Source organism: Myxine glutinosa, chromosome 9 (genome assembly GCF_964187855.1).
Source record: "Myxine glutinosa chromosome 9, kmMyxGlut1.1, whole genome shotgun sequence".
NCBI lineage: Eukaryota > Metazoa > Chordata > Myxini > Myxiniformes > Myxinidae > Myxine > Myxine glutinosa.
In genome coordinates, this window is record NC_136269.1 from 145,491,340 (window position 1) to 145,506,051 (window position 14,712).

Here is a 14,712-nt window from a genome sequence, read left to right on the forward strand (position 1 = left end):
AGGAAAACGGCTTACCTTAAGACCATTTCGGGAGTCATCCGTGAGATCATTCGGACAATGGGTTACCTGGCATGAGTGGCATTAATTCGAGTTAATTGATGATCCCGCTTTGAGCTCCATAGTTCTCTGACTAGCCGGTACAGACGGTTCTTTCCCGAATCTGTTATTAGCCATAAATCCACAGACAAGCCTTGGCTCACAGCAAGTTTTGTCTCCTGATGTCGAGATGAGTCTTCAACCATTCCATTCCCCAAACAAAAACTCATCCATTCCCCAAACTAAGAAACCCCTTAAACCTGGGCCTTCCCCTTTGTAGAACATAACGGTATAAAAACTCAACCACTCCGCAAACTAAGAAACCCCTTAAACCTGGGCCTTCCCCTTTGTAGAACATAACGGTATAAAAACTCAACCACTCCGCAAACTAAGAAACCCCTTAAACCTGGGCCTTCCCCTTTGTAGAACATAACGGTATAAAAACTCAACCACTCCGCAAACTAAGAAACCCCTTAAACCTTGGCCTTCCCCTTTGTAGAACATAATGGTATAAAAACTCAACCACTCCGCAAACTAAGAAACACCTTAAACCTGGGCCTTCCCCTTTGTAGAACACTAGGGCATGCCCGTACTATATATATATCTAAAATTATATCCCCCCCCCCCTCTATTTACATGAAATGGTTTGGTTCATGAAATGTTTTGGTCCATTCGCAACGCCAAAGCGAACGGCGAACGCTTTACATGAAATGGTTTGGTTCATGAAATGTTTTGGTCCATTCGCAACGCCAAAGCGAACGGCGAACGGCTTGCGAGTACAGTGACAATCCCCCCCCCCCCTCTATTTACATGAAATGGTTTGAATTAGTTTTAAAACATAGTTTAACGCCAACATAGCGGCAACATAGTTTGCCAACGTGAAATAAATGAATACGCTCTCAAATGTGCCGTCCGAGGCAGAGTGTGTTCGCCACGTTCGGCACACGCGATAGCTCGCTGCTCTCTGATTGGTTGAATCGTTTTTTGGACATAGCTCGGTAAGTAATTGTCCGATTAATATGAAACCTTGAAAAGGCACATCCTCGGGTCCCCAGCAATATACCTGGCAAGTTTAAAGTATATCGGACCGGTAGTTGTCGAGAAACAGCGGTCGCATACACACACACAGAGATTACTGGAATTATAGATAGACTAGGGCATGCCCGTACTATATATATATCTAAAAGTATATCCCCCCCCCCCTCTATTTACATGCAATGGTTTGGTCCAAAGCGAACGGCTTGCGAGTACGGTGACAATCCCCCCCCTCTATTTACATGAAATGGTTTGGTCCAAAGCGAACGGCTTGCGAGTACGGTGACAATCCCCCCCCCTCTATTTACATGAAATGGTTTGGTCCAAAGCGAACGGCTTGCGAGTACGGTGACAATCCCCCCCCTCTATTTACATGAAATGGTTTGGTCCAAAGCTAACGGCTTGGCGCTTGCGGAGTTTGGTAAATAAATCGCCATCGCGTGCACAAATGCGCAGGAAAGCGAATGAATCGCATATTAGTTTTAATTAGTTTTAAAACATAGTTTAACGCCCGAGCGAGTTTAACGCAATCGCAAATCGCATCGCAAAGCGAAAGAATCGCAAATTAGTTTTAATTAGTTTTAAAACATAGTTTAGCGCCAACATAGTTTGCCGACGGGAAATAAATGAATACGCTCTCAAATGTGCCATCCGAGGCAGAGTCTGTTCGCCACGTTCGGCACACGTGATAGCTCGCTGCTCTCTGATTGGTTGAATCGTTTTTTGGACATAGCTCGGTAACTACTTCTGCGATTAATTTAAAACCTTGAAAAGGCACATCCTCGGGTCCCCAGCAATATACCTGGCAAGTTTCAAGTATATCGGACCGGTAGTTGTCGAGAAACAGCGGTCACAGACAAACATACAAACATACAAACATACAAACAAACATACACACAGAGATTAGTGGAATTATAGATAGATAACGGTATAAAAACTCAACCACTCCGCAAACTAAGAAACACCTGAAACCTGGGCCTTCCCCTTTGTAGATCACAATGAGTACGTACATTAATTTTTGTTCATTCTGCGTGTTTCGTCACTTTTTTTCCAGCGCACATTTGCTGCTTTTTGTGGGATTTTATGGGATGTGGGATTTTTTGTGGGATATTCTGTGATTTTAAATGTGAAATGTTGTTATTGACTTAAGACTACAATCTTTTTTTTGTTTTTAATGGTATTGGTTTTATGTTGATGCAATGCAGATGTAATTATTGTTATTCTATTGTTATTTTACTGTTATTTTATATTTTACAAATGTAAACCGCATGAATTTCAGTCTTCCGACTGCCTTGTTTGGAGTTTTGTCAATAAACTGAAGTATTATTATTATTATTATTATTATTGTCTGCAGCTAATCACATTAAGCTTAGTGTGCTGACTGACAGGCTCGAGTGGCAACACTGCAAGATGTCTCCAAGAAGAGCTCCATATAAAATGATAGAGAAACGAAGCAGGATTAAAGTATGAGACAGGGAGTAAAACAGGAAATGAATTAAAGGGTTTTGTTTGAACCTTTTCTGACTCTCTCCAGCATTTGAGGATGAAGATGTTTGCATAGATATCCTCAATGCAGATCCAGCTGGACAGACTGAGAGTCGTTTCAGTCCAAACCCAGTCCATTATTGCACGCAGCTCAATGAGAAATGGTACCAGTCGGAACCTACGCGGGTTTTAGGGGCAACACGCGGGTGATGTACAGGGACGGCAACGCGCAGCGCTTGGCATAAAGTTAAAGCGTTTAAAAGGACGACACCAGACAGGTCACATACCCCTGGAACAAAAACAGGTTGAGGTAGTTGTAGCTCTTGGTAAGGAAGTTTCCAAGGATCCGTGTTGGGTACCCACAGCGAATCTGATATGCTGAAAGTCCAAAGTAGATGCACTTCACAAAGTACCACACCTGTGCAACCATATTTTGGTTGAACTTCCTATGATTCATAAAGACAGGTAGGACATTCGTTGAAGCAACAGTGCGAGAACCGAGTGTTACACTTATGATTTTTGCACAGTTTAGAATCCATCAGCATCTCTTTGTGGGCTGTACGATGCTGGGAGTAAAGCTTCAATCACTCGAGCTCATATAGAAACGCAATGCACCAAGAAAACCCACAACAAAGGTAAAGACAAAAAGCCCACAATGCATCAAGAAAACCCACAACAAAGGTAAAGACAAAAAGCCCACAATGCACCAAGAAAAGCCACAGCCTAGGTAAAGACAAAAACCCCACAATGCACCAAGAAAACCCACCACAAAGGTAAAGATGAAAACCCCACAATGCACCAAGAAAAGCCACAACAAAGGTAAAGACAAAAACCCACAATGCACCAAGAAAAGCCACAACAAAGGTAAAGATAAAAACCCCACAGTGCACAAAGAAAGAAGTGAGAAGAGTGATGGAAATGAATGTAGAAGTAAGTCGAAGACGGGGAAGACCGAGAAAGACTTGGCTAAAGATGGTGGAAGAAGAAATGCGGGCAAGGGGGTTAACAAGGAGAGATGCAGAAAATAGGGCAAAATGGAGAAGATTGTCATGGGGACCGCAAGGCTAACCCCCACTCTCGCAGGGAAAATGGCCTTAAAATGCATGTTGTTGTTGTTGTTGTTGTAATGCACCAAGAAAAGCCACAACAAAGGTAAAGACAAAAAGCCCACAATGCACAAAGAAAACTTACAACAAAGGTAAAGACAAAAACCCCACAATGCACCAAGAAAAGCCACAACAAAGGTAAAGACAAAAAGCCCACAGTGCACAAAGAAAGAAGTGAGAAGAGTGATGGAAATGAATGTAGAAGGAAGTCGAAGACGGGGAAGACCGAGAAAGACTTGGCTAAGGATGGTGGAAGAAGAAATGCGGGCAAGGGGGTTAACAAGGAGAGATGCAGAAAATAGGGCAAAATGGAGAAGATTGTCATGGGGACCGCAAGGCTAACCCCCACTCTCGCAGGGAAAATGGCCTTAAAATGCATGTTGTTGTTGTTGTTGTAATGCACCAAGAAAAGCCACAACAAAGGTAAAGACAAAAAGCCCACAATGCACAAAGAAAACTTACAACAAAGGTAAAGACAAAAACCCCACAATGCACCAAGAAAAGCCACAACAAAGGTAAAGACAGAAACCCCACAATGCACCAAGAAAAGCCACAACAAAGGTAAAGACAAAAACCCCACAGTGCACAAAGAAAGAAGTGAGAAGAGTGATGGAAATGAATGTAGAAGGAAGTCGAGGACGGGGAAGACCGAGAAAGACTTGGCTAAAGATGGTGGAAGAAGAAATGCGGGCAAGGGGGTTAACAAGGGGAGATGCAGAAAATAGGGCAAAATGGAGAAGATTGTCATGGGGACCGCAAGACTAACCCCCGCTCTAGCAGGTTAAATGGCTTTAAAATGCCTGTTGTTGTTGTTGTTGTTGTTGTTGTTGTAATGCACCAAGAAAAGCCACAACAAAGGTAAAGACAAAAAGCCCACAATGCACAAAGAAAACTTACAACAAAGGTCAAGACAAAAACCACACAATGCACCAAGAAAACTCACAACAAAGGTAAAGACAAAAACCACACAATGCACAAAGAAAACTCACAACAAAGGTAAAGACAAAAACCCCACAATGCACAAAGAAAACCCACAACAAAGGTAAAGACAAAAAGCCCACAATGCACAAAGAAAACTTACAACAAAGGAAAAGACAAAAACCACACAATGCACCAAGAAAACTCACAACAAAGGTAAAGACAAAAACCCCACAATGCACCAAGAAAACCCACAACAAAGGCAAAGACAAAAACCCCACAATGCACCAAGAAAACCCACAACAAAGGTAAATCTCAATTATCAGTAAAGTCATGGAATCCATCATTGCTTCAGATATGAAATCTTTCCTCTTCTCCAATGGCTTGATCTCTGATCATCAATTTGGTTTCAGACCTGGACACTCTACTCTGGACATGCTGCTACTGCTTTCTCAACAATGGATGGAGGTCCTCAACGCCAAACAGGAAATTAGAGCTGTCTCCCTTGACATATCACGTGCCTTCGATACGGTCTGGCACCCCGCTCTGCTCACCAAACTCTCCTCTGTTGGTATCCATGGAAATATCCACGCATGGCTGGCGGGCTTCCTCTCTAGTCGTAGTCAACGTGTGGCCCTGAATTGGTTTCTCTCATCTCCTCTTCCTGTTCAGGCTGGAGTTCCCCAAGGCAGTGTTCTGGGCCCTGTGCTTTTTCTGGTCTTCATCAATGATCTCTTTGACTCTCTTGAAAATCCCCTCTATCTCTTTGCTGATGACTCGACTCTCTGTCGCTCCATTCCTCATCCCTCAGATCGGCAGTCTGCAGCCTCCTCACTCTCTGCAGACATGGACAAAATAACAGACTGGGCAAACAAGTGGAACATGTCTTTCAATCCTGACAAATCTCACACACTTACGATGTCTCTCCGAAAAGACCGACTGGACAACCCTCCCATTTACTTTCTGAATAATCCTCTCCAAGAAGTTCTGTCACTCAAACTTTTGGGTCTCACTATCTGCCATGATCTTTCCTGGGAAAACCACATTTCAAATCTGGCCTCCAAAGCCAGTCGCCGACTGGGCATCCTTCGTCGTGCGAAGTCCTTCCTTGGCACACCTGAGCTCCTCACCACATACAAGGCTTTCATCCGCAGCTCAATGGAATACTGCTCTCCCCTCTGGGCTGGTATGGTGCTCCTGCCTCACACCTAGCTCATCTTCACGCTGTTGAAAGCAAAGCAGTCAGAATCATTGGAATCTCCCGTGATGAAGCTAACTCCAAGGGCCTCTCACTCAGTCACCGCAGGCAGGTTGGTGGTCTTTCCGTCTTCTACCGACTCCTCTCTGGCCTTGCCCCCCCCAGCTCTCTCTGGGCTCTGTCCCGCAAATATTCCTACAGGTCGCACAAGATCTGCCTGCAACCCTCTTATGGTCAAACTGCCAAAATCAAGACTCTCTGCTCACCTTCACTCCTTCATTCCTCTTCTCTCCCGCCTCTGGAACAAACTCCCTCACTCTCTTCAATCCCACTCCACCCTCCAGGTCTTTAAAACAGCTGTTCACCACCATCTCTTATCTTCCCCCATCCAAAACCTTGATCTTTTCTATCCCCGATAATTTCACCCCAATTCCACTTTTTGAAACACCAACTTCTGTCCTGGAAGTCCTTGGTGTCCTTGTGTTTTATACTTCTCCCACCCCCCACCCCCTTCCCACGCCTCCTCCCCCCAAGCCCTCTCCCTCCCACACATCTCCCTGCTCTTAAATGTTGTGTGCTCTCAAGTGTTTGCATGCTTCCCATTCTCTTGTCTTCCGCTCCCTCTTTTTATATATTTTGTTTGTTTTGTTGATTTGTTTGTGAAGTAAATGTCAGCTCTTTCACGAGCCTCGATTCAGTATACAAAAAAAAAAAAAAGACAAAAACCCCACAATGCACCAAGAAAACACACAACAAAGGTAAAGACAAAAAGCCCACAATGCACCAAGAAAACTCACAACAAAGGTCAGGAGACAAGCGATATTGTTTCCTGGCTCTCCTGAGGGTGGACACACACTTGTTTCGGGCTTTGTGAAAGGAAATGAGATTTCCTTCCGTTGGATTTGCTTTCCAGGAGACGAAAGCAAGTTGTTTCTGGGCAACAGCCTCACCACAAGATTCCGTGTACCATGGACGGGAGGAAGGGTATGACAACTGAAGACGAGATGGGATAAATCTGTGCATGAGAGAGAGCAGTTTACTTTGGAAGAATTCCCAGGATGAGTTGATGTCAGAGGTGGTAGAGATGGGAGACCAGTCCAGATGATTGATGGCTGCTTGAAGACCATGCCAGTTGGCCTGAGTGAAATGCTAGACTCGTCGACGCTGAGGAGGATCTCTGAGAATGGCCAGAGAGATGTCCACTTTAACAAGGACATGATCAATGAGCCGATTGGAGCAGAAGAAGAGCAGCAGACATTTTCAGGGAAGTTAGTCATAACCAAGTCCAGAAGAGTAGATGTTCTGTTGACTGAGATCCGGGTCGGGAAATTGACAGATTGTGTCAGTTCCAGTGAGTCACAGAAGTCCTTTGCTGAAGAGCCATGGCTGGTGAGAGAGGTACCCACACCCAGCCAACTGGCATGGTGACAATTGAAATCACCACATATGAGGAAGAGAGAGTTGGGATGGGTAGATAGAAGTTGGTCCATATTATCAGACAGCGAGATGTGGATGGAGTCATCACTGTTTGGTGGACGGTGCAACACACATATGAACAAAAGGTGGGAGCAAAGGGGAAGCCGTAGCCAAAGGTATTCCTGGGGGTGAGGTGGAGAGAGGGCAGTGCAGGGCGAGTGAGGATTGTGAAGATAGCAACCCCACCTCCAGGACGAGGCTCAGGTCTATCATACCGGAGGAGGGAGTAACCTGGGAGAGATACCAAGGAATCAGAGACATCATGAAGGAGGAAAGTTTCTGTTAAGCAGATCACGTCTGGTTTGTCAGAAGCAACCTGTATGGAGAGATCAGTCAAGTTTGAGCGAAGGCCCCGGATGTTTGAGGTCCATACTGTTAAAGAAGAGGAAGGGGGAGCATCGGATACATAACAGAGGGGGGGGGGGGGGGAGCGGTAGGGTAAGATGTGGAAGAGGAGGAAGAGGTAGGGAGAGCTGTTGAAGGTGTGTCAGAGATTTCAGAATAGCTTGGAGAAAGGGAAGAATGGGGCAGACAAAAGGTTTGATGGTGATTGGGTGAGGTGCAGTGAGGTGTTATTTGAGGAGGGGGAAGAGTGAGGTAGAAGGTTGAGGGAGATGAAGGTGAAAGTTGGAAGGGGGAAGAAGCGGGGAGGATGCTTTGAGGAGGAGGGGTGAGAGGGGAGTCTAGGAGGGGAGGAGCGAGGGAGACTCTCGGAGGAGAGGGGTGTGGGGGGAGTTTAGGAGGGAAGGTGCAAGGGGGGAGATTTGAAAGGGATGGGTGATGGGGAAGATTTGGAGGGGAGGGGCAAGGGGGAAGATTTGAAAGAGATGGGTGATGGGGATGATTTGGAGGGGAGGGGCAAGGGGGTAGATTTAGAGGGGAGGGGTGATGGGGAAGTTTTGCAGGGGAGGGGTGATGGGGAAGTTTTGGAGGGAATGGGTGATGGGGAAAACTTGGAGGGGAGGGGCAAGGGGGAATATTTGAAAGAGATGGGTGATGGGGAAGATTTGGAGGGGAGGGGCAAGGGGGTAGATTTGGAGGGGAGGGGTGATGGGGAAGTTTTGAAGGGGAGGGGTGATGGGGAAGTTTTGGAGGGAAGGGGTGATGGGGAAGTTTTGGAGGGGAGAGGTGAGATTGGATTTTGAAAAATGTACGATTAATGGGAAACGAACATTTATTGCAAAATGAGTTTCTTGAGACCTTCGAGGCAAAAATACGTTTGAGGATGCTGAAGGATGGGTGGAGTGCTGGAGAGTTTAGGGAATGTATGAAAGAGGCACTGTAAGAGATGGAAATTTTTTTTGGAATGAATAGATTTGGTGAGCAAGTCGAAACATACTTTTATAGAAGAAGAAGAAAAAGGTGTTATAGTATACGACAGAATACAGTTCTTCAGGGGACAGTTTAAACATTTTTTTAACAACGTGATCACGTGATCACGAACAACGTGGTCGAAGAACGAACGAACAAATAAGAACGAACAAACGGATAAGAACAGAGAAGGAAATATTTTTTTGGTTTTTTTTTTTTTGAGTTGAGATTTTAAACAAGGAAGTATGGGGTGAAAAGACCGGGAAAAACAGAGACCGAAAGTAATTGCAGCGCAATCGAAGAACCGCTGAGACAAAAACAAAGCCTCAAGCCAAGACCGGACATGGTAGCCAACTACACTGGGCCTCAGAATACGCGACACGAACTAACCGACGATTCTGTACACATGTATGAAAAACCAACACTGAGAATCCTATTAAAGACACACCAATAGGTACACACACCTAAAGAAAGATACAGTTTCGACAAAAACACAATTGTGAAAAATTACTTAACTTCGAAAGCGTGCGCGCATGGACAGCTTTGAAGAGACGTGACCTCCAATCTTGCGCATCCTTTATCACTGTTAGTGATGTTTATAGGTGAGACCGAGTGAAGTTTGAACAAATGTAAGGCATTCTTACCTCTCAGTGACTTTGGGAAGGATGAAGAACATCCAGAAGTGGATACCAAACACAAGCACCACCTGAAAAATACACTTCCCCAAGATGGTTTTGCGTAGATACAAGGCACGATCGACCACCATGGTACCAAATTGAATGAGCAGCATGACTAAGAAAGCCTCAGGAACCTGATCCTCGGACAACGTCGATGTAATGTCTGCAGAGGCCGAATGTTTCTGCAAGGCAATGAGGAAGAAAGACAACAAGGTGAGGGCTACTCGGATAAATGAATAGTTGAGTGTGGCGATCTAAGCTTTCCGAACTGAAGCATCAACTCGGAAGAGCTCAAACTGAGAGGTGGTCGCTTTATGAGGAAGTTAAATCGGTACCGAGTATGAAATGATTGGTAGTTAGTGGTTTAGATGTTAAAAGGAAGGCTCAGGGTATAAATGAAGTTATTGATATTTCAACATCAATCAGCAGGCCCAAACACTGAGTAGAAAAAAAAAAGGTCACCGGTGTTTGGTAAAAGATGTTAAATCGATTGATAAATGAATTGGACGAAGAGGAATGAAAGGGAGAGCGAGGGTTGCGTCAGTGTGCCGAGAGGTAGTCGGAGTGTCTGCATGTACGAGGCCCTCACCCCAAAAGCTCCATATCCAAAGATGATGACGATGAAATCGACCACATCAGCCATAAACATGAGTGCGTAGACATCAGTGACTGGACTGTATTCTGGGTGGATTATGTTGTAGAAGAATTGTCGGATTGGTCGATATACCTGCAGTACCCTGTCAGGAGTGAGATACCATCATTGAGATTCATCGAAACCCAAAACAAAATCCATACCTCAAACTCCCAAACACCCCAAATCAAACTTTTAAAATGCATAGATCATCCTCGGAAGAGAAGATGGTAAAACAAAGGGATCTGAGGAAGGAGGGGGAAGTGAAGTACAAGGAAAAAGGGATTTGCACACGTCTCCCACAACAAACTTTTCTTCTGCTGTGAGGTTAAAATGAGCGAGCGATGCAGAGCGATTGGGAGAGAGAAACTCAACATACCCCGACCCCACCGAGATAGCAAGAAAGGTAACCTGGTATCAAGGATTTCTCAAGAAGACCAGGTAACCTGGTATCAAGGATTTCTCAAGAAGACCAGGTAACCTGGTATCAAGGATTTCTCAAGAAGACCAGGTAATCTGGTATCAAGGATTTCTCAAGAAGACCAGGTAACCTGGTATCAAGGATTTCTCAAGAAGACCAGGTAATCTGGTATCAAGGATTTCTCAAGAAGACCAGGTAACCTGGTATCAAGGATTTCTCAAGAAGACCAGGTAATCTGGTATCAAGTATTTCTCAAGAAGACCTGGTAACCTGGTATCAAGGATTTCTCAAGAAGACCAGGTAACCTGGTATCAAGGATTTCTCAAGAAGACCAGGTAACCGGGTATCAAGGATTTCTCAAGAAGACCAGGTAGCCGGATATCAAGGATTTCTCAAGAAGACCAGGTAACCGGGTATCAAGGATTTCTCAAGAAGACCAGGTAACCTGGTATCAAGGGTTTCTCAAGAAGACCAGGTAACCTGGTATCAAGGATTTCTCAAGCAGACCAGGTAACCTGGTATCAAGGATTTCTCAAGAAGACCAGGTAACCTGGTATCAAGAATTTCTCAAGAAGACCAGGTAACCTGGTATCAAGGATTTCTCAAGAAGACCAGGTAACCTGGTATCAAGGATTTCTCAAGAAGACCAGGTAACCGGGTATCAAGGATTTCTCAAGAAGACCAGGTAGCTGGATATCAAGGATTTCTCAAGAAGACCAGGTAACCGGGTATCAAGGATTTCTCAAGAAGACCAGGTAACCTGGTATCAAGGGTTTCTCAAGAAGACCAGGTAACCTGGTATCAAGGATTTCTCAAGCAGACCAGGTAACCTGGAATCAAGGATTTCTCAAGAAGACCAGGTAACCTGGTATCAAGAATTTCTCAAGAAGACCAGGTAACCTGGTATCAAGGATTTCTCAAGAAGACCAGGTAACCTGGTATCAAGGATTTCTCAAGAAGACCAGGTAATCTGGTATCAAGGATTTCTCAAGAAGACCAGGTAACCTGGTATCAAGGATTTCTCAAGAAGACCAGGTAATCTGGTATCAAGTATTTCTCAAGAAGACCAGGTAACCTGGTATCAAGGATTTCTCAAGAAGACCAGGTAATCTGGTATCAAGGATTTCTCAAGAAGACCAGGTAATCTGGTATCAAGGATTTCTCAAGAAGACCAGGTAACCTGGTATCAAGGATTTCTCAAGAAGACCAGGTAATCTGGTATCAAGTATTTCTCAAGAAGACCTGGTAACCTGGTATCAAGGATTTCTCAAGAAGACCAGGTAACCTGGTATCAAGGATTTCTCAAGAAGACCAGGTAACCTGGTATCAAGAATTTCTCAAGAAGACCAGGTAATCTGGTATCAAGGATTTCTCAAGAAGACCAGGTAACCTGGTATCAAGGATTTCTCAAGAAGACCAGGTAATCTGGTATCAAGTATTTCTCAAGAAGACCTGGTAACCTGGTATCAAGGATTTCTCAAGAAGACCAGGTAACCTGGTATCAAGGATTTCTCAAGAAGACCAGGTAACCGGGTATCAAGGATTTCTCAAGAAGACCAGGTAGCCGGATATCAAGGATTTCTCAAGAAGACCAGGTAACCGGGTATCAAGGATTTCTCAAGAAGACCAGGTAACCTGGTATCAAGGGTTTCTCAAGAAGACCAGGTAACCTGGTATCAAGGATTTCTCAAGCAGACCAGGTAACCTGGTATCAAGGATTTCTCAAGAAGACCAGGTAACCTGGTATCAAGAATTTCTCAAGAAGACCAGGTAACCTGGTATCAAGGATTTCTCAAGAAGACCAGGTAACCTGGTATCAAGGATTTCTCAAGAAGACCAGGTAACCGGGTATCAAGGATTTCTCAAGAAGACCAGGTAGCTGGATATCAAGGATTTCTCAAGAAGACCAGGTAACCGGGTATCAAGGATTTCTCAAGAAGACCAGGTAACCTGGTATCAAGGGTTTCTCAAGAAGACCAGGTAACCTGGTATCAAGGATTTCTCAAGCAGACCAGGTAACCTGGAATCAAGGATTTCTCAAGAAGACCAGGTAACCTGGTATCAAGAATTTCTCAAGAAGACCAGGTAACCTGGTATCAAGGATTTCTCAAGAAGACCAGGTAACCTGGTATCAAGGATTTCTCAAGAAGACCAGGTAATCTGGTATCAAGTATTTCTCAAGAAGACCTGGTAACCTGGTATCAAGGATTTCTCAAGAAGACCAGGTAACCTGGTATCAAGGATTTCTCAAGAAGACCAGGTAACCGGGTATCAAGGATTTCTCAAGAAGACCAGGTAGCCGGATATCAAGGATTTCTCAAGAAGACCAGGTAACCGGGTATCAAGGATTTCTCAAGAAGACCAGGTAACCTGGTATCAAGGGTTTCTCAAGAAGACCAGGTAACCTGGTATCAAGGATTTCTCAAGCAGACCAGGTAACCTGGTATCAAGGATTTCTCAAGAAGACCAGGTAACCTGGTATCAAGAATTTCTCAAGAAGACCAGGTAACCTGGTATCAAGGATTTCTCAAGAAGACCAGGTAACCTGGTATCAAGGATTTCTCAAGAAGACCAGGTAACCGGGTATCAAGGATTTCTCAAGAAGACCAGGTAGCTGGATATCAAGGATTTCTCAAGAAGACCAGGTAACCGGGTATCAAGGATTTCTCAAGAAGACCAGGTAACCTGGTATCAAGGGTTTCTCAAGAAGACCAGGTAACCTGGTATCAAGGATTTCTCAAGCAGACCAGGTAACCTGGAATCAAGGATTTCTCAAGAAGACCAGGTAACCTGGTATCAAGAATTTCTCAAGAAGACCAGGTAACCTGGTATCAAGGATTTCTCAAGAAGACCAGGTAACCTGGTATCAAGGATTTCTCAAGAAGACCAGGTAACGTCGTATCAAGGATTTCTCAAGAAGACCAGGTAACCTGGTATCAAGGATTTCTCAAGAAGACCAGGTAACCGGGTATCAAGGATTTCTCAAGAAGACCAGGTAACCTGGTATCAAGGATTTCTCAAGAAGACCAGGTAACCTGGTATCAAGGATTTTTCAAGAAGACCAGGTAACCTGGTATCAAGGATTTCTCAAGAAGACCAGGTAGCTGGATATCAAGGATTTCTCAAGAAGACCAGGTAACCTGGTATCAAGGATTTCTCAAGAAGACCAGGTAACCTGGTGTCAAGGATTTCTCAAGAAGACCAGGTAACCGGGTATCAAGGATTTATCAAGAAGACCAGGTAACCTGGTATCAAGAATTTCTCAAGAAGACCAGGTAACCTGGTATCAAGAATTTCTCAAGCAGACCAGGTCACCTGGTATCAAGAATTTCTCAAGAAGACCAGGTAACCTGGTATCAAGGATTTCCCAAGAAGACCAGGTAACCTGGTATCAAGGATTTCTCAAGAAGACCAGGTAACCTGGTATCAAGGATTTCTCAAGAAGACCAGGTAACCTGGTATCAAGAATTTCTCAAGAAGACCAGGTAACCTGGTATCAAGGATTTCTCAAGAAGACCAGGTATCCTGCTATCAAGGATTTCTCAAGGAGACCAGGTAACCTGGTATCAAGGATTTCTCGAGAACACCAGCTAACCTGGTATCAAGGATTTCTCAAGAAGACCAGGTAACCTGGTATCAAGGAGTTCTCAAGAAGACCAGGTAACCTGGTATCAATAATTTCTCAAGAAGACCAGGTAACCGGAACTCAAGGATTTCTCAAGAAGACCAGGTAACCTGGTATCAAGAATTTCTCAAGAAGACCAGGTAACCTGGTATCAAGGATTTCTCAAGAAGACCAGGTATCCTGCTATCAAGGATTTCTCAAGGAGACCAGGTAACCTGGTATCAAGGATTTCTCGAGAACACCAGCTAACCTGGTATCAAGGATTTCTCAAGAAGACCAGGTAACCTGGTATCAAGGAGTTCTCAAGAAGACCAGGTAACCTGGTATCAATAATTTCTCAAGAAGACCAGGTAACCGGAACTCAAGGATTTCTCAAGAAGACCAGGTAACCTGGTATCAAGGAGTTCTCAAGAAGACCAGGTAACCTGGTATCAAGAATTTTTCAAGAAGACCAGGTAACCTGGTATTAAGGATTTCTCAAGAAGACCAGGTAACCCGGTATCAAGGATTTCTCAAGAAGACCAGGTAATCTGGTATCAAGGATTTCTCAAGAAGACCAGGTAACCTGGTATCAAGGATTTCTCAAGAAGACCAGGTAATCTGGTATCAAGGATTTCTCAAGAAGACCAGGTAACCTGGTATCAAGGATTTCTCAAGAAGACCAGGTAATCTGGTATCAAGGATTTCTCAAGAAGACCAGGTAACCTGGTATCAAGGATTTCTCAAGAAGACCAGGTAACCTGGTATCAAGGATTTCTCAAGAAGACCAGGTAACCGGGTATCAAGGATTTCT

The 14,712-nt window shown here is 44.4% G+C and overlaps 1 protein-coding gene across 1 annotated transcript in view; it reads right to left on the reverse strand.

Moving 5' to 3' along the window:
• The window catches only part of PIEZO2 (piezo type mechanosensitive ion channel component 2), a 474,200-nt gene that overhangs the window by 32,697 nt on the left and 426,791 nt on the right, over positions 1–14,712 (reverse strand). The window contains 4 exon segments of the mRNA XM_078785142.1: positions 2,587–2,734; positions 2,844–3,002; positions 9,210–9,424; positions 9,832–9,979. Of these exon segments, the coding sequence (XP_078641268.1) occupies positions 2,587–2,734; positions 2,844–3,002; positions 9,210–9,424; positions 9,832–9,979 (670 nt within the window).